Raw genomic sequence first — 18403 nt, forward strand, 5'->3', positions numbered from 1 at the left:
TAGTCAGGTATATCGAAATAGATAAATTTGTGTGAAAAGTAGAATTTCAAAGACAACTTATTGAATTGAGTTTTTTTTTATTTAAGAAATATGAACTGTGTTTAAAACAAAAAATTTAATTATCACACATCTGTTTGAAAACTTATATTCTCTCTGTTTTATATTAAGTGTCATTTTAACATTTTTTCTTACTACAGAAAAAATGTCATTTTAAAATTCTTATGCAACTTTCAGCTTAAAATTAATTACAAATGCATTGATTTTATAAATACTTTTATTTATCTCAAATACTATTGGTTGAATATGTGTAATTAATAAAAACTTAAATGTATTTTAATCTGTGTGAAAAATGTAAAAGTGATATTCCTTATGAAACGGAGATATAGTATAATTTCCAACTGGTACTTAGGAAAGGAACTATATCATGTTAAATATTTTTTATTATAATAAAAAAGAGGGACAATACATATTAATCAATCAAATATGCAAAATTAGATAGAAAACGTATATGCATTGGAAAAGTTTATAATTTCCACTCCCAAAAGCAAATATCGAATGCGTCGCAGAACCTACGTATAGGATTTCGATAAGGACGGAATTGATTGATGTTGTACTGTCCATTTTTCTTCGGATCGCACATTATCTTACAAGAGGTGTAACATATCCCTGGAATAGCTAGTTTCGGTACTTTTATGCATTGGTTCATGATACAATTTTTCATACATTCCTTTGTTATGATGGAATCAGAAACTTGTGCTGAAAGCAACATTGTAAATAAATTTACAACAATGAAGGCGCGGTAAATACTCTTTGACACGTGAACTGCCATCATGTGAATATACAAAACTTCGAGACAATTTTTTTTTCTTGTTTGTTTATTTTAGTGAGAAAATAGATGATTTGCTGAGGATGTGTGCATGATCATGATGATTTATATAGTAAATTTTTTTATCAAATTTTGGAAGTTCGTCATAAAGTCACTTTATTTCCTCTTCCGTTTTTTATATTCGACGTTTCAGGTAGTTTTTTTCATTTCAAACCTGATAACGTTAGTTTTTATTGTAAGATTTATTAGTTTTAAGTTATTAAAACATTTATATTTAATAATTTGCTTTGTTATTAGTTGAATTGTGGTTTTCTAGATAAATTATTTATATTTTATTTTAAAAAATAAATTTTTTGTTAATTTGTGTATACAACTATAAAATGTCAGCTAAATAAAAATGGAGGGAATATTATTTTGTTAATTGGTTTTGTTGATTATGTTTTTTGAAAATTTTAGTGTATAATATCTTTGGTCATTTAAAGAACTATTTTGTATCAATAAATGTAACTAATTTTCATATTGTCAATTTTAGCTTACAAACACACATACAGAAGTGTCATTTTTGTAGCCACATCTTTCTCTGAAAAGTGAACATATTTTAAAACTCATAATATTTACCTATAATCAAACCCATGACACGTTAATTTGTATCAAATATTCACAAACATTTATTAAATTTAGAAAGAGAAAAAAAAACGAAAAGTCCAGCGAATGGCGTATCCATATTTTCAAAGTTCTGGACTGTCATCGAAGAAGATAGAGAAGCTAATGGGTTGGATCCCGTGTTCAGGGAAGAGGTCTAAGAGAAGGAGGAACATTGACGAAAAGCTCAGCAGGACTTGCTCTGTCTCTACTTCAGGTGGTATTGCTCTGTCTAGAGCGATGCTCAATCACATGTTTTCGATTATGGGTTAAAACCCTTCTCTTCTATGACGAAATTCTAGAAGCTTTAGTCATTACCTAGCTGTATGATTCCTCTGAGCCACCACTTGCTAATGCTGTTTTTTGACTTTTTTATGACTTCGATTTCAGTAGCTCTGATCCAATTATGTTACTCTTGAAGTATATTTTTATTCGTTGTTACATTGTTTCTTCCCGGTTTATTGTTACTGCATAATAGATTATCCTCCAGTAGGATAGTTTCGCTGAAGTTTTGGATTAAGCTTTTTTTTTTTAATGAATATTAATCGAATGTAATTGCATGTTTGCGTTACTTGAGTTGTACTAGTTTAAGTGTAAACGGGAACTGTTACTATTGTTGGTCTTTCGCTATCAAGGATGATGACTTTGATTCTTGACTCACAAAGATTCGTATTTGTTGATTTAAATCATTGATCTTGAGACACACTTGTAGTGGCTCAGCTTAAGCTGAGTAATCTTAATTTTTCTTCAGGCTTTTTTTCTTTCTTTTCTTTTTGGTAGAGAAATCTAAGGCCAGATCGTTGGTGAGCGGATCCAAAAGCAGAGGGTCTGACAATGTTGTGGCACAAAAGTTTACATTCTCTGAGCTAGCTACTGCCACTAGAAGCTACAGGAAAGAATGCCTTATAGGAGAAGGAGGATTCGGTAGAGTTTACAAAGGATACTTAGCAGGCACTAGCCAGGTTCTTGGATTCCACGAACACACACGACAGACAAATTGATTGTTTGTTATTTTGTCGTCGTATAGTGTGGTTTGTGGATTCAGGACAAAGGATTTGGTTCATGAGCTGCACTGCTAGAGGGTGGGGTTGCAGATGTTGTAAACTTTTGTAAAACAATAACACCACTGTTTGTATAAGCTATTGGTTTTGGAGCATATATATTGTAGTTTACTAATATTGACTCCTTTCTTTTGTTTTTCAACAAATATTCTCTTCTTTTATCAACTCCATTTCTAAATAAGAACACTCTTTCTCTTTTTTAGAAATCCCCAATCTCGTTCTTTTCTTACGAACCATAATGAATCGATCTGGGAAAGAGGAGTTGTGTCTAATCGGGTTTAATCACTTGGGCCGGGTTGGGTTTGCTTAAAATAGACTTAATTTAAAAATATTACGGAATGATCCTTTTAACTAAACTTAAAATCAATTAAACATGTTTATGATGTTGCCACCATATTAGTCTTTACTTCCTACTTGATATGTTTCTCACCATAATAGAGTATAATTGCTGTAGGTAGCAAACTTTTTTTCTATCTTTTATTATAAAAAGAGGTACAATACATATTAATCGATCAAATATGCAAAATTAGATATAAAACTTATGCATTGGAAATGTTAATAATTCTCACTCTCACACTTAGCAAATTTTCTTCTCGAAAAACCAACCTAAATTGTGGCATAACCTACGTATAGGATTTTGATAAACGTTGATGTTGTATTGCCCATTCTTTTTCGGATCGCACATTATCTTACAAGAGGTGTAACATATGCCTGGAGTAGCCTTTTCCGATGTTTTTATGCATTGGTTTATGATACAATTCTTCATACACTCCGTTGTCATGATGGAATCAGAGACCTGTGCTGAAAAAAATAGTGTAAATAAATTTACAGTAATAAAGGCACGGTAAATATTCTTTGACACTTGAACTGCCATCATGTGAATATGCAAAACGTCAAACAGTATTTCTTGTTTGTTTGCTTATTTTAGTGAGAAACGGGATGATTTGCTGAGGATGTTTGCCTGATCATGATGATTTATATAGCAAAATTGTTTTACCAAATTTTGGAAGTTCATTAAAAAGTCACTTTATTTATTCCTTCCGTTTTTTCATATCTGGTGTTTTAGAAAAATTTTCATTCTAAACTTGATGATTTTTTAAGTTTTTATTGTAAAATTTATTAGTTGTAAGTTACGAAACCATTTATATGTTGTAATTTTGTTGTTATTGGTTGAATTGTGGTTACGTAGATAAGTTATTAATATTTTATTAAATTGAGTGTACAACTATACATGTCAGCTAAATAAAAACTACTGAGGGAATATTATTAATTGAGTATTATGTTTTGAAAACTTTACTGTATTATATATTTGGTCATCTAAAGAACTATTTTGTATTAATTAATGTAACCAATTTTCATATTGTCAATTTTAGGCTTTTAGCTTACAAACACACATACTGAAGTGTCATTTTTGTAGCTCATAATATTTGCATCTAGTCAAACCCATGACAAGTTAATTTGTATCAATCACGATTCACAAACATTTAAATTTAGAAAGAAAGAAAAAGATCAAAAAGTCCAGCGATTGGGGAGTGTCCACATTTTCAAAGTTCTGGACTTCTCTCACTTTCGAGATCATCGAAACTAAGAAGAAGAAGAAGAAGAAGATAGAGAAGCTAATGGGTTGGATCCCGTGTTCAGGGAAGAGTTTTAAGAGAAGGAGGAACATAATTGACGAAAACCATGCCTCCAGTCATCTACTGGGATTTGAAATGCTCCAATATTTTTCTCGGGATGACTACTATCCGAAGCTATCTGACTTTGGTTTGGCTAAACCTGGCCCGGTGGGTCACAAGACGTTTATACGGATACTGTGCTCCAGAGTATGCGATGAAAGGCCAGTTAACGCTCAAATCTGACGTTTATAGCTTCGGTGTGGTTCTTTTGGAGATTATAACCCCGTAGGAAAGCCATTGACAGTTCAAGATCCAATGACTGAAGGTAAATACCCTCCACGAGGATTGGACCAAGCACTCGCTGTAGCAGCAATGTTCGTGCAAGAGCAACCAAAACTAAGACCTGTCATTGCTGATGTTGTCACTGCACTCACTTATCTCGCTTCCCAAACATTTGTTCCTATGGCTCAGCCAGCCAAGGCTCCCTTTTCGCATCTGGGACTCCACCTAGGTCTGAAAAAAACAAATCCCAATAATTATTTTCCCTAAAACCGATCCTGAGCTTTTTTTTTTTTTGATTGGGATAGATTTTCAGTATATAGTATTGAGTAATGTCTTAAGAGCTGTGTTGTAGATAATGTAAGAAGAAAGAGAATTATATAGTGTTCGGTTGTAGCCTTGTAGGTGATGTTTTTTCACATGTAATGTTTTGTAGCATTTGTTTCAGTATATGGTATTTTGAGTAATGTCTCTATTTTCATTTCCAGAAATGTTGTATTACGTGTTATAGTTTTGACACAATGTTTTGATCGTATTATCATCTGTGTTTGTGTTTACTGCTATAAACTGCGATGCTAGTGTGTTAGTTTCTTGATCTAGCGATAGAATCATAGGAGAAACATTGTGGTTCTGTCGGAACAGAGCATGTCGGAAGCTAGCTGAACGAACTATCTTCTTACAACACTCAACACTGTCTGAAAAGGATCAAGAATGCAAAAAAGAAAAACGAAAAAGTTCAAGTAAAAACATTAACTCATCTAGTAGAAAAAGTTCGATAATTTCTCAGAGTTTTTTAGTCTAGCGATAGAATCATAAGAGGTAACATTGTGGGTTCTGTCGGAACAGAGTATGTCGGAAGCTAGCTGAGCGATCTTCTTACAACACTCAACACTGTCCGAAAAGGATCAAGGATGCAGTAAACCGACAAAGTTCCAAGTAAAAAAACATCAACTGACAAAACCACCCCATGACTGATCTAGTAGAAAAAGTACGAGACTTTCTCAGAGTTTCAGAAAATTCAACAAAATAGGATCTTTATAAAAAAACCATAATCCCAAATTTGACCAAAACTCATAAAAAAAAAACAAGACTTTACACTTCCTTTGTCTCTCCCATCCATGGAGTCAACAAGAAGAGCTTCTCGATAGAGGAATCACTGATGGGTAGCCTCGGATGCGACGCCCATGGCGTCTTGAACGACGCAGAGTTCAGCAAACCTATGCCTTCGATCGGTTTATACGTAGCCATCGCTTCACTAATCTGCGCGCTAGCCATGGCCGCCGACCTCCTCCACGGCTTCCGCCACCGAAAATTCTGGTTCCCCTGTAAGTACTTCTCCCTCAACGCGACTTCTCTCACTTTCATCGGCGTCGGGATCAAACTCTCAGTAGATCTCAACACCTCCATGCCTAGTCGCCACGACCAGCTATCCAAGCTCAGCAGCAGCGTCTTCGTCTGCACAGTGATGGGCAACTCGATGCCTTCACTAGGTATAATGGACAACAAAGATCTTTTAATGAATCTCGTGGCCTTAGCGATCCTCGTGGTCACAGACGTCGTCAACATCTGTATTCAGCTAGGTACGGGAGCCATCTACGTCTTCAAAGAAGAACACTTCATGGTCGTCCTCCTCATGATGCTTATGCTGCTGATCATGAGTTTCTCCGCGACCACGGTCCCCACCACGAAGAGGATCTTGGAGACCAAGTACAAGAAGAAGTACGAGGTGGCTTTGAAGTGTCCTTTGGCTACAGAGAGAACAACTGTATCCAAAAAGATTCAGCAAGATTTGTCAAAGTTCTGGATGATGGCTCACACTAGTAGTCCTCAGTTCGTGATGGCACGTTCCGTCACGTGCACTGCTTCTGGGTTTTTCTGTCTTCTTAGCGCCGTTACGCTTGGTGAAGCTGTTGTCCGGTCTTACTTGCTGAGACCGGGGACGACGATGCTTGAGTTTTGCCGAGGAGATTCTGATTATAAATGGTCGACCTCTCTGGTTCTCGTTTGTCAGGGGAGTGCTGTGGCTGTAGGGACTGTCGCTCCTGCGATTCGTTGGTTTACAGCTGTTAAGTTCAGGTGTCCGATTCGAGGGAGTAGGAGTTATAAGGAAGAGTTTCGAGTTGAGAGTTACTGGACGCAGTGGTTCTCTGAGAAGAAACAACGTCCCTTACCCTTAAGCCGTCTTTCGATTCTCAAAGATCGCAGCTGCAGGAAGACAGCGCACGACGCGAAACGCTGGCTGTTGGATGTGTGTATAGGTGTGCAGTATGTTATAGTGTTTGCCAGCAAGATCATCCGTTACGTCTCTGTCTACTGCGTGAGCAGAATCTTGATTTGTCTTCATTTGGCGTTTAGAGCGACGGGTAGAAGTACAGTCTCTCACGTCGACTCGGAGATGTCTGGTGGTGGTTCGAGACAGGAGCTGGCGAGCTTTGTACTGCATCTCGAAGGAGAGGACGAGCTTGTGGATTTAATGGTGAGGAGCAACAGGGAGGCTACTGATCATTGGGTAAAGAAGGGTAGAAAGAACCAGCCGGTGAATCTGATAGAGCTTCTGGAAGCAAATACGAAGATTTCGAAAGGGTTCGAAGGGATCAGAGAGTTTGACAGCAGCGAGGTGGCTTCTCTTGCCCCATCGGGAGAGCCGCCTAACTGCTGGGCTCTCCCGTTGGTGACAATGACAACCATAGCTCTATCTCTCCCCAACGTCAAGCCTTGTTCCGTTAAGAGGTTGCTTAACGCTGTCAACGAGGCGTTAGACTCTGTCAACAAGTTTGAATGCGTCTTAGATACAGGAGGAGAGTTGGCTAACCTCAGGAAAGCTGCTGAGGTGGTTTGGCTAGGAGTTGATCTCTACCATAAGTGGTTCGATGTGGATCTTCGGAAACTATCTAAGCAGGAGAAGACTCCAGAAGAGACGCTTAGGGAGCTAGCGGAAGTGGCGAACAGAGAGTTTTCGGAGTCGTGGCAGATGAACCTGATGGTGTGTATGAAGCACAAGCCTTCTCACTGGCCTATCAAGACTCTAGCTGCCAACTCCATGTACAGAATCTGTCAAACCATTCTTCTCAATTACGAAACGAGGGACTACGGAACAGGGGAAGCTCTGTTGAGGAAGCTGGAAACCACGATCTCGGACATAGTTTCAGGCTGTTTCTGCAACGTGGTGCAAGTTGTATCGGTTAAGTGTTTGGTTACGGCTGTTGAAGTGAGGGAAGAATCGGTGAGAGGAGCGGCTCTGCATCTCGGAAGAACGGAGAAGATTCTAGAGATTGTAGAGAGAAGACGATTACCTGAACTGAGATGTGATCAGCTGAAGAATATTGATGAATGGAGAGCGTTCTACAAGATGAACTCTTCTGACTGTAGTAGCAGAAAGACAGTTTCTTCTGAATCAAATGAAGTGTGCATCACTGTTGACTAATTTGTAAAAAACTGTTTGTAGATAAGAGACCGTTTTATGATTGTTATTGGTGATGATGCACTTCACATGTAATAATTATATGTATTACTTGCGTGAAATGTATCAGTATCTCACTATATGTTATTGAAGAATGTCTCTGTTTCTTTGTCAATGGTGAATGTTAATATCGATTATTGATGAACAACAACAGTTGATCTGTATTTTTACTATTTTACTACATCAATTGGTTCTTCTAACTTCATATCCCATGGATTTATGTACTTGACGCGTAGATTTTTCTTTTAAAAACTCTTTAGTAACACATTGTCTATGGTAAGTTAGACAAGAAAGTACACAAATAATGATAATTTTAGAAATTTTTTCGTTTCAGTAGAATGGAGACATTATTATTGTGAGAAAGTGTTCCAACTATCTGAAGTTGCTCTTCAAACCATTGTGCATCATCAAAGTACCTACTTCTCAACCATACAACCATATTCTCTAATGTCTTTGCATTTCTCAGCACCAGCTCCATAAACCAAGCCAAGACTTTTGACGTTGCAACATTACAACCCAACATTGAATAGCTGTCATTTGAAGGAGCAAACACCTTATATTTTAATCCCCAATACTGATCCAGATTCCTACTCTGTAAAACATAAAAGGTCATCCAAAATGTGATTTTAGAAGAAAAAAATATCACTTCCATATCCAAGCAAAAGTGAAAGACATGGTTACTATTAGTTCGCAAGGAAATAAAAAGGCATAGTTTCCGGCAAAGGTACCATTATGTTGTAGCCGTGCATCATGTATACTGTTAGTTTCTTAAGCCCAGGTGAATTTTGTAGTAACCTTGCTATGCCAGGAACAGATTGAGCAAACTCCGTTCTTTTTTTTTTTTGATCAAACAAGATTTTATAGATAACTAATCTCCATCAGAAGAAGTGTTTACAAAGATGATAACAAAGCCATACTGGCTAACAAATTTGCTGCAACAAAAGGCAAGCAGAAACACAAAGATAGAAGCAATCATTATACATAAACAGCTAACATTGCAGAGACGTCCTCGTATCTCGACAACACTAGGTTTAAGCAGTGGAATGACGCCATAAGCAACAAAGAACACACTTAGTGATCTAATGTTTGTGACTGGTAGTGCAACTAGTGCATGACTAACAATCGTAACACTGGCTACAATAGCAAGGGCGCTGTGACACCAAGATGCTGAGCCTTTGAATAGTACAGAGAGCGAATCATCTGTAAAGTAATCTTCCAATCCAAAGTCTGACCGTGCAACACATGAGCAGCAACAATACAAAAACCATGGTAATAGGGAAGTTGAAGTTGGTTTCAAAAGAGTGGTGATAATCAAGATCTGAAACCAGCAAGTAGTAGGCAAACACTCTATAGCAGAGTAAAGAGGAGTAATAAGCAACGAGCACTCTATAACAGAGTAGAAGGAAGTAATAGGCAGTGAACACTCTATAGCAGAGTAGAGGATGGACTCAACTATCATAAAGGACCCAATAGTTGGATGGGAGTTATCGCATAGAGAAGTATAAGGTAACAATGGTGTCTCTGGCGAGGGAAGTCTAGCGGCAACCACGTACTTGGCAGTGATGGAACAGAGACAAGTTACAAGAACATTATGAGCACTTCTGGACTCAGATGTCGAAAATGGGAAATCCAGATCTAGAGATTGGGCCAATGCTCGAGGAGATAAACTGGAGAACGTGATGAGGAAACAAAGAAGAGCATGTGCATCTGGAGGGTCTGGTGGTTCCGGCGGCTCGATGGGAGAGATAGATCCAAGCAGGGAAAACTTACACGGTGGTGGATCCGGAGGAGGCCTGAACTGTGGCGGGAGAGGAGCAGTTACCATCAGAAACATCAAGGAGGGAGCTTCTTCAGAGGAGAAACCTAAACGGTGGTGATGGAGCGGAGCAGATCCATCCAAGCGACGCACATCGGGAACCGGGCCTGAGAGGTTTCTTCTAGGGCTCTTTTTTGCTTGCCTTAGTTTAGCAAACTCCGTTCTAATAATCAAAGTTTGGACCTTGAGCGTTGGGAAAGGATCACCACGGAGCTCGGCCAGAGATAGAATCTAACAAAAAGGAGATGAAATATTGTGTTAGCAAGTTCTTGATTTAAACACTCTTCTTTTTAACAATGAAACCCTCAACATATATACCCGAAGAAGGGTTGCCCCAAGAGTTAGGCTCTCTACGTTGTGCAGTTTTGCTAGCAACTCCAGCGCCAGGGTTTGGAAACAATGAGCCGTGGAATCAAGGAGTATATTAATCCTAATGTAAAGGTGTGCCTCGGTCAATGAGGAGACATCCGTTAACGTAAATTGTTTGTCAGCGTATACTGTCAATTTCAAAAAATGGATGTGTGGCGCTACAATCTCAACTGGTCCTGAAGGATCCAGTTCTCGTCCTGGATGACTATGATATATCTCCAGCCTCCTCAGACTCAGTGACTTGCGCAGATCAAGACGCTCAAGGGAACGGCACGCATACAATGTCAAGCTTTCGAGAACTGGACAGCCAGAGAGAATATTATCAGTGGATTCTTGTCCAAGTTTACACTCAATCAGTGACAAGTTTCTCAGGGACTTCCAAGACACTGTGCATCTTGGAATCATATCAGAAAAGGGCAAGCTCAAGCTGAGTTGCTTTAAACCCTAAACCCTAAACCCTAAACCCTAAACCCTAAACCCCATCTGTCTCGCCTATTTTCCATGATAACTATGATTTTCTTAGGTTTTGCTTTAATTTGTTTGCAGAACACGTTTCTTATTAGCACGTTAATACATATACATATATAACATATTGGTTGCTTAAATAAGATAATTTTTTTTGTTAGCATGGTGACTATTTTCCTTTTTAATCTCTTGACCAAAAAGGAAAAAAAAAAAAAAATTTAATATGCAAAGTTAAGTTTTACGATCCCAATGTTCATTGTTGTGATTATCTACTAACTTGGCTAAACAATCAATTCGGAAGATTAGAAGATGAACGCTTTGTGTTTCCAAAACTTGTGAGTACACACAGATTGAGGTTTGGTTGGCTGCTTTGAGAACCTACCAGTTCATATATAAAGATAGTGTAGTTTCTAGAAGATGCTAAAGCACTTAATCTGGCAAGTAGCTTGTGGAGTAAAAGTCAACACAAACAACTTGCATTTGTTCTATCACATAGTGTGAAGAGATAAGTGAGAGGGGCAACTATTTCCTATGTGCGGTTCTTGATGTCCTCAAAGGAGAAAACTCATTTGTTGTTGCCTCTTGAGATGGTAGCCTCGATGTTGTAAGTGATTTGCATAAACAAATGATCGATGTTGATGATGCAGTATTGAAGTCCTTAGATATTTTTCAGTCGGTGGTCAAAGAGAAATTTCTTTTATCTGAAATTTTTTTCATTTTAACTTCGTAGACCTGTTATTTACCTTGTTGTTTGTTTGTAGATTGCTCTAACAGATTCAAAGATTATTCTGATTTAGAGTTCGAGGATCAACTTGCTAAACCAACTCACTGGACTTGCTGCTTTTGACTAGATCTCCTATATTCATCGTCCACTAAAAAATTTCCCACGTGTGAGTCTGACAGAGCGGTGGCTGCATTGAATCAGGGTTGATGCGCGGTCAGTCTCAAAAATGAAGTTTTAGGTATAGAAAAGGTAAAGACGAAAGAGTTTCCTCCTGTCTTTTTTTGAGTTGTTGAGTCCATATATTCTATTGATATGAGCGGTGATGTTCGCGGGTTGTTCTTGGTGGAGAAATGATGGTTTTGGCAAAGAGGTTCTCTTTTGTTGATAGTATAATAAAACAATGACATATGTTACAGCCAGAGCCGACTTAGGCATAGGGGTAAATTTAAAAATCAAATTTGGTAAAACACACACAAATAAGAAAATGCATAAACTCCAAAAAGGAAGGATCAAAGTGAATTTGTATTCATATGACAACATGCCTGCTTCAACGATTTTGTCAACTTTAGCATCACTGATTCCTTTAATCTGCAAGAGATCTTTCCTCGGAGTATATGCAACACCTTCAACAGTGCCAGAGACGAGCGTCCCCAAGCTTCTTCACATCAACAGAAGCCATACCTGCCGCCTGAAGATTGAAGAATCAAAGAGAGCATTAAAAACATTGATTCATAATAACTCAGAAGACCCACATAGTTTATACTTCAAAGATGTTAGCTTTATCTGAATCAAACAAAAACCCTAAAACTATTTCACTCTACAGTCCGTAGCGAAACCTAATTCTCCGTTAGATTCACACATCACGAGAACGAACAAAGGGTGGAAAAAGCAGAGTTCTTTGGTGATTTTAAGCCAAACCCATTTCGAGTAGCACTAGATCTGTGGGAGATTATGCTCCGAGAAGGTGAATTTCTGGAGAAATCGTACCTGAAGCTGTTCGACGGGGAAAGGGCCGTGCTGGGTCTCTTCATCGTCTTGTTGCTGAACAGTGTTTTGGTTTCTACGCTGCTCCATTGTCGTCATCGCTCTCGATAGCACCGGAGAAAGCGAGAGGGAGCAAAAGGAGATTTTTCTGAGTGGAGGGAAATGGCGAAATTGTGAAAATGAATTGAAAGAAGCGCCACAGCCACTTAATACTGTTATGCAAAGGCTTCTCCAACAAGTCTTGGGACAAGCTTTCCTTATTGGACCTCATTCGCCTTAGCTTTTAAAGCCCATAGTTACTTTTTATAGAGAACCATAAAATGTTACATTTCCAAATTTTCCTAGTCCTATACTTTTTTCTTAACGACATATTCGATCAAAAAGCTTAGAAATATGTCATCAGAAGTTTGTGAATGACTTGTGTAAAATTTTCAGTTTTTCTTTGTTAATAATCCTTAATGACATATGCATGATTTACCATTTTTGCCAAATTTCTTTTCAAAAAAAAAGCCAAAGACTTTCAAGAGATTTAGAAGATTTCTTTTATTTTTGAAATAGAATTTTTCATGTCTAACTTTTTTCTATTTTAATAAGGTTAACCATATATATATATAAGCTAGTTCTCTCTTGAACTTAAAAGAAGAAAAAGAAAGTTAGAGAGAACAAAATTTTGGTTTTTTTGAAGAAACAATATGGATGCTAAGATTGGTTACATCATAACTTGCGCCATTGTGTTCGGTTTGATCTTTTTGGTTGTTCTCTGGCATTTTGGATGGATTTGGTGTGGCGGCAACCGCCAACAAGTTGGGCCCGATGATGGTGGTTTATAAGTATTTTTGTTTAACTATTGTTTTGGTTTTAAGCTGATTTTATGTTTTTTTAACGAAAAATCTATATTTTTTAGCTATCGAATAGCATATCAGTAATGTAATGCTGCAATATTAAACAGTGGAGTTTTTCAGTTTATTTATTTATATTTAATAAAATTATAGTTTTGTGTTTACATACTGTCTAGCTATGTTACTTTTTTTCAAGACAGTATTTGATATTTTCCAAACCTCTATTCAATTTCAAAGTACTTTCTTTTTTTTCCGTATGATATTTGCTCGGTCCACAAGTGATTTAATTTGAATTCATTATATATACCATCTGTAGAGCTGTTTGAAAACTATGGTTCTTAATTAAATAAAATTTTCAACGATGAAACTTCTCTTTCCCACTAATAGAAAACGTCCAAATTCAAATAAGTAAGGGGTGTGAGTCCTGGGCCCCAAACATTTTTTGAATAAATAGTGTAGGAAAAGAGGCCAATTTTACAAAAAAATAAATTAAAAATAAGGATCCATAAATTTTAAAATTATTCATAAATATATGTTAAAAAAATATTTAAAACTATATTGTCCGCCGGGACAGAATAGCCTAGTGGTAACACTAGAGTGAACTGGATCCCAAGGCACCTGGGTTCGAGTCCTCTGGGATTCCGGAGACCGTCCGTGACAAAAAAAAAAAAAAAAAAAAAAAAAAAAAACTATATTGTCCATGGGTCCAAGATATCTTTGAGACGACCTGGTTACAGCGTGTTCCTCATGACTGAGATTATATCTTGTGCTCATGTTATGGTTCATGGTTACCGTGACCAACACGGATATTCATTCAATAGAAAAAATATATTGGGCCCATGGACCGGAATACTTTGATCCGATCCGGCCCATAAAAATCGATTTTCTTAATTAGACGATAGTACCCCTTATTTGGAGAGAGACCGGCCTCTTCGACGGATTTATCAATCTCGAAATCTCGAAATAGATAATCTCACAAATCTCTCTCCCTAGTCGATTCACCATGTCGAGCTCTACGGCGGAGAATGGCTCGGGGCTTACTAAGAAGATCCTCGACCTCAACACGGCGGAGCCAGATGACATCCTCGACGGAGGAGAAGTCAAGGGATTATTATCCGATTCTACTGATGAGAAGAAGGACGGAGCCGAATCTAAGTCTATCGGAGCTGGCTCTGGTGATGTATCATCACCCGTCGATGATGTTCAGAAGAAGATTCGACGTGCTGAGAGGTTTGGCGTTTCTGTGAAGCTAACCGAAGAGGAGAAACGCAATTCTCGTGCTGAGAGGTAACATTAGGTTTAAGTTTATTCGTTTGATTTCTCCTAGATTTATGGTTTCTGGAATGTATAATTGAAACGTGTTTCACTGTCGGTTACAGGTTCGGGACTGTAGCAGCGGTGAAAGGCTCAGAGGGGACGAAGAAAGCTGAGGAATTGAAGCGAAAGGCTAGAGCTGACAGGTTTGGGGTTCCTGCATCATCATCATCATCATCCACTACTAAAGCTGATAACACTGAGGAAGAGGCCAAGAAGAAAGCTAGGCTCGCTCGTTTTGGGAAGGATACTAAAGTTGATTCTGCTGAGGAAGATAAACGCAAGGCTAGGGCATTAAGGTACTTTTCCATTACAGACCAATGTTCCTGAGTTTTAAAGTACTGATTTTGAATTGCTCATCTTTAGGTTTTCAAAGCCTGCTTCTGATTCATCTTCAGAGTTACCTGGGAAGCTTAACGTTGGCAAGGTATAACCACCTTTAACTTGCTTTTTTGTTTTCTTCACCTCTGTTTGAACGAAAGAATAACTAGATTAGCTAACCGTGTGTGTTTTTATATTCTTTGTTTCATCAGGAGGCAGCAGGAAACGCTGCATAAGGTTCCTGAATAAGGTTCCTTCTATCTTTTTAGTTAGGTGAGTTTCACTAAATACTTGTGATTCCGTTGCAAAACATAGTGGTGCCTGGTTTGGTTTCTCGTATCTTACTCCACAATCATTGTGTTTTTTTTTTTTGGCAGGTAGTGTTCTAGCGTTTTATGATTCCCTCTCTGGCTGCTTGATTCTCTCTTTATGTTTCTGAATTAGAAGTCCCCCGTAGTTAGCGTCTTTATTAAAGTCGAAGTTTGGTCGTGGAGCAAAGGTTATGTGGTCATGCAATGGTTCTCTCAGATGGACGGAAGCTAAGTTGTCACCAGATGAGATCATGAGAAATCAACAAAGTAACCTATAGTTCTGGTTGTCTTAGAAAAGGAAATGTGTTAGGACCTAGGGATTCTGAAGTGGCTCATTTTGATGTTTTCCATGTTGCAGGTGCTTGAATTGGTAAGTTAGAATGAGTATAGTGCCTTTATTTCGTTAAACTATTTGGAAATGTGGATGGTCTTTCTAGCACTGCGCATCAATAGAGATTGTTATATGATGTTCTGGAGAATGTGTTCCTAGGCTTGTTAGAAATTAGTAATGTTGAATCTGTTGATTGCTTTTGAGTTCTGACAATGCCTATTTTGCTAGCTTATCCATCAAAAATATATTGCAAAACGGTTGTTTGGTTTGCTTATTCATATGACTTGTCAAGCCGCTACTTCAGAATTCCTTTGTCAATCATCTAAGACCTATCATTAGAACTATAGAAGTGCTTGTTGGTTTCTATTTCTCTGGTCTCTATGGCAGTGGAAGTGAAGGGGCGTTGAATCTCTGTTCGTGGGACTGGGACTTTGCTGGCTTTCTGATGCTACACAATTTCTTATGCGTCTGTAATAGATTTTAGATAAAACTTTGTTGTTAACTTTGAGTCAAGCGCCAGAAAACTTTTTATAAAGGGAATGTAACATTCAGTTTTTTTCGAAATGTTGTTATTACATGTCGTTTATGTTACGTGTTATGCTCAAAACACTATTTTATTGCTTCTGAAAAACTACCAGCATTGACAATTGATGAGGTCCCTCCTGTGTAATTGCATACAGGGGTAAATTTGAATTTATGTTTTCATAAAAAAACAACATAACATTATCAAAGATATAAATATTTGTTCTAGCTATACTAATTATGTGGTTCATGCTGCCGGTTCCAATTTCTTCTGCCTCTTAGGCACGACACAGGCAATAATGTAGTGATAGATAGGTTCATGGGTAGCCACCTCTAATTGACAGTGGAGAAGCCCAACCATTGGTTTGTGTGTTGAGATAGACCACAATAACAGTTATGTCATCATGGAAATGCCTTCGGACACCAGGAAGGATCTCTTGCAAGTCAGAGTATCTCATCTCTCTTTTCTTTGCTGCTTCCTTCAGTGCAGCTTTGAGTAGTCTCCTTGCAATTCCCTGGAGATTATGAAGATATTAACAAACAAATCTTGCATGCAAATTGTACTAACAAAGAAGTATCCCATTTAATATGAGTGAGACTTAGGCGTGGAACTTACTTGGCGAGGGGAGCTATGTACAATATCAACAGCTTCCTGGTTGCTAAGATGCTCCCAAAGCCCATCTGAAGCAAGAATCATAAACTCGTCTTCTGGTTTAAGCCTAGTAACCGTGACTGATGGATCTGCGCTAAGGATTGGCTTGGTGAAATATTCTGCTACTCTGTATTTGGGCAGCAAGGGCTCTCTGTTGAACTCTGCTCTTTTGAGATATGCATCCCCTATTGATTTTGTGACCTGATTAAAAGTAAAAAAAACATATTTTCACGTGAGTTTTACATCATCATGATTTCTTAAACTAAAGTAATAGTGTACCTGGATGATGCCTTTCACACGCCACATGCGGTGCTTCATCACAAGGATGTTAGGGTCATTAGGATGCATTGACCATAGCTCTTGCCTCGCGGACTCTACATTGGCATTGTGCTCTACTGATAACTGAACAGCTCTCACTCCACCACCTCTCTCATATCGTCCCAACACAGCCCTTGAGTCTCCTGCGTTTGCCATGTACACCAGACCGTTGCATATCACTACCGCCAAGCAACATGACCCCACTGATGCCATCTGTGGGTTCTTCCGCCATTGCTTCTTCACCGCCATGAGAAAATCTTCATCCGTCTCTGAAAATGCGTTCCTGATCACCTCCTCTGATATCTCTCCACCCTCTGAGGCAAACTCTGTTGATGTGTGAAACATGAGTGTTAGTGTGTCTGACAGTTTCAAGAATGAGAAAGGCGGTGTGTGTCTTACTCTTTAAGTTGGGGAAGAGGTTGTCTGCAATGAATCTAGAAGCCTCTGGACCTCCATGACCATCGTAAACTCCAACGAACGTGCCTTGAACTGCAAGGTTGTTGAACGTCAATGGCCCTGATTCGATCTGGCACTGATCTTCCATCACACTGTTGGCTTGGATCATCGCCATTGAAAACTCTCCAAAGGCGTGAAGGCCAAGGTCTTTATACCATGTCAAGCCATCATTCTTTGTTGGACTGATCTTACTTCTCTCAGTACCGGAACCTATTCTCCAAAAGGGTTTAACCATCTTCGTGCACTAAATTAATATATACAGGTAAGACTATAAAGATTGCATTTGGTGTGATAACAAGTAGTACAAGTGATGAATGTTGAATTATGAGTTTCAAGTTCAAGTAAGGGACCTATATATATATAGCCGTGGAAGCCCTAGAGTAAATAGAAGGTGTTGGAGACTATGGGAAGTGGCCAAAAATGTTATGGGTCAAAATAACTGAATTAAATGAGTCTTGAGAGTTGAGACAAGAGGGCAGTAGTTTAAAGTGGATATTCAGAGATTCTCTTCTTTCTTTACTGTTCAATGTTCATTCTCTGTCTTTAGTATGGTTTAAGTAAAAGCTGTCATATTCTACTTTCTGCTATATTTAATTCATGAGATGTTTTCCCCCTCTTGAGATAATCTTTCATTTGTTTCTCACAGGTTCAAAATCTTGTAAATGTAGGAAGCAAGAGTGTTCACAGCCGATTTAGTTACTTGATATATTATATATTGTTTGTTAACTTTTGGTTTGAATCAGTGGTGCTATAATGCCTTCATATTAGACTCTCTTTTCTTTGGGTAAAATGTTAAGTTTATATTAGACTTTAAGATGCAGTTGGGGACCAAACTGAGACATATAGATTATGATCATAGTTTATGTGAACTTATATGAGGACTTATAATATCATCATGGAAAATTATGTTTTCACAGTTGAGGTGGTGTGTCACAGTCTCTCTTTAATTTCTCATCTTAGTAAATTATGTTTTTGGCCTTTGGTGTTGTAGTTAGGTAATTTGTGGGAAGAAAATGGATAGAAAAGGAAAGGTCATAGGATGCATGTGTGAGGGGGAGATGAGGGCGCGGGTTTCTGGAGCACTGAACTTGGAACCA

At 38.1% G+C, this 18403-nt stretch overlaps 4 protein-coding genes, 1 long non-coding RNA gene and 1 pseudogene across 6 annotated transcripts; 3 read left to right on the forward strand and 3 right to left on the reverse strand.

Annotated features, from left to right (window-relative positions):
- Positions 1-1537: 1537 nt before the first annotated feature.
- On the forward strand, positions 1538-4681 carry LOC106408816 (annotated as a pseudogene).
- Positions 4682-5323: 642 nt separating this feature from the next.
- Positions 5324-7999, forward strand: BNACNNG03260D. Of its 2 annotated transcripts, XM_013851944.3 has the most exons (2): positions 5324-7501; positions 7630-7999. In XM_013851944.3, the coding sequence occupies exons 1-2, from the start codon at positions 5584-5586 to the stop codon at positions 7719-7721; spliced, it is 2010 nt and encodes a 669-aa protein (XP_013707398.1). In that variant the 5' UTR covers positions 5324-5583; the 3' UTR covers positions 7722-7999. The 2 variants fall into 2 exon arrangements, with proteins under 2 accessions (XP_013707398.1, XP_013707397.1); XM_013851943.3 differs by having other exon boundaries at positions 5324-7999.
- A 152-nt stretch (positions 8000-8151) lies between these two features.
- On the reverse strand, positions 8152-10791 carry LOC106408814 (putative F-box/LRR-repeat protein At3g28410). Its single transcript, XM_048768228.1, has 5 exons — positions 10777-10791; positions 10019-10513; positions 9854-9931; positions 8605-8708; positions 8152-8474 (listed from the first exon to the last, which is right to left on the reverse strand). The coding sequence occupies exons 1-5, from the start codon at positions 10789-10791 to the stop codon at positions 8198-8200; spliced, it is 969 nt and encodes a 322-aa protein (XP_048624185.1). The 3' UTR covers positions 8152-8197.
- An 824-nt stretch (positions 10792-11615) lies between these two features.
- LOC111211121 lies at positions 11616-12595 on the reverse strand. Its single transcript, XR_002662291.2, has 2 exons — positions 12246-12595; positions 11616-11946 (listed from the first exon to the last, which is right to left on the reverse strand). It is a non-coding gene; the product is annotated as an uncharacterized LOC111211121 (long non-coding RNA).
- Positions 12596-13998: 1403 nt separating this feature from the next.
- Positions 13999-15949, forward strand: LOC106410753 (protein MODIFIER OF SNC1 11-like). The gene is made up of 5 exons (XM_048768397.1): positions 13999-14368; positions 14461-14694; positions 14762-14822; positions 14929-14989; positions 15094-15949. The coding sequence occupies exons 1-4, from the start codon at positions 14085-14087 to the stop codon at positions 14950-14952; spliced, it is 603 nt and encodes a 200-aa protein (XP_048624354.1). The 5' UTR covers positions 13999-14084; the 3' UTR covers positions 14953-14989; positions 15094-15949.
- Positions 15950-15956: 7 nt separating this feature from the next.
- LOC106410752 (probable protein phosphatase 2C 67) lies at positions 15957-17641 on the reverse strand. The gene is made up of 4 exons (XM_013851348.3): positions 17250-17641; positions 16812-17176; positions 16497-16733; positions 15957-16395 (listed from the first exon to the last, which is right to left on the reverse strand). The coding sequence occupies exons 1-4, from the start codon at positions 17539-17541 to the stop codon at positions 16198-16200; spliced, it is 1092 nt and encodes a 363-aa protein (XP_013706802.1). The 5' UTR covers positions 17542-17641; the 3' UTR covers positions 15957-16197.
- Positions 17642-18403: the final 762 nt, after the last annotated feature.

The sequence above is a fragment of the Brassica napus genome, chromosome C9 (genome assembly GCF_020379485.1).
Source record: "Brassica napus cultivar Da-Ae chromosome C9, Da-Ae, whole genome shotgun sequence".
NCBI lineage: Eukaryota > Viridiplantae > Streptophyta > Magnoliopsida > Brassicales > Brassicaceae > Brassica > Brassica napus.

Bases quoted from the DNA above. Each gene is read 5' to 3' on its own strand.
- BNACNNG03260D (XM_013851943.3), top strand. From the start codon at position 5,584: ATGGGTAGCCTCGGATGCGACGCCCATGGCGTCTTGAACGACGCAGAG.
- LOC106408814 (XM_048768228.1), bottom strand. The intron at 9,932-10,018 runs GTATATATGTTG...CCTTTTTGTTAG, and splicing joins TTGGGGCAACCCTTCTTCGG to ATTCTATCTCTGGCCGAGCT. The intron at 8,709-9,853 runs GCTAAACTAAGG...AAAAGAACGGAG, and splicing joins TGATTATTAGAACGGAGTTT to TTTGCTCAATCTGTTCCTGG.
- LOC106410753 (XM_048768397.1), top strand. From the start codon at position 14,085: ATGTCGAGCTCTACGGCGGAGAATGGCTCGGGGCTTACTAAGAAGATC. The intron at 14,695-14,761 runs GTACTTTTCCAT...GCTCATCTTTAG, and splicing joins CGCAAGGCTAGGGCATTAAG to GTTTTCAAAGCCTGCTTCTG. The intron at 14,823-14,928 runs GTATAACCACCT...TTGTTTCATCAG, and splicing joins GGAAGCTTAACGTTGGCAAG to GAGGCAGCAGGAAACGCTGC.
- LOC106410752 (XM_013851348.3), bottom strand. From the start codon at position 17,541: ATGGTTAAACCCTTTTGGAGAATAGGTTCCGGTACTGAGAGAAGTAAG. The intron at 17,177-17,249 runs GTAAGACACACA...ACACATCAACAG, and splicing joins CCTCTTCCCCAACTTAAAGA to AGTTTGCCTCAGAGGGTGGA. The intron at 16,734-16,811 runs GTACACTATTAC...ACTTTTAATCAG, and splicing joins GTGTGAAAGGCATCATCCAG to GTCACAAAATCAATAGGGGA.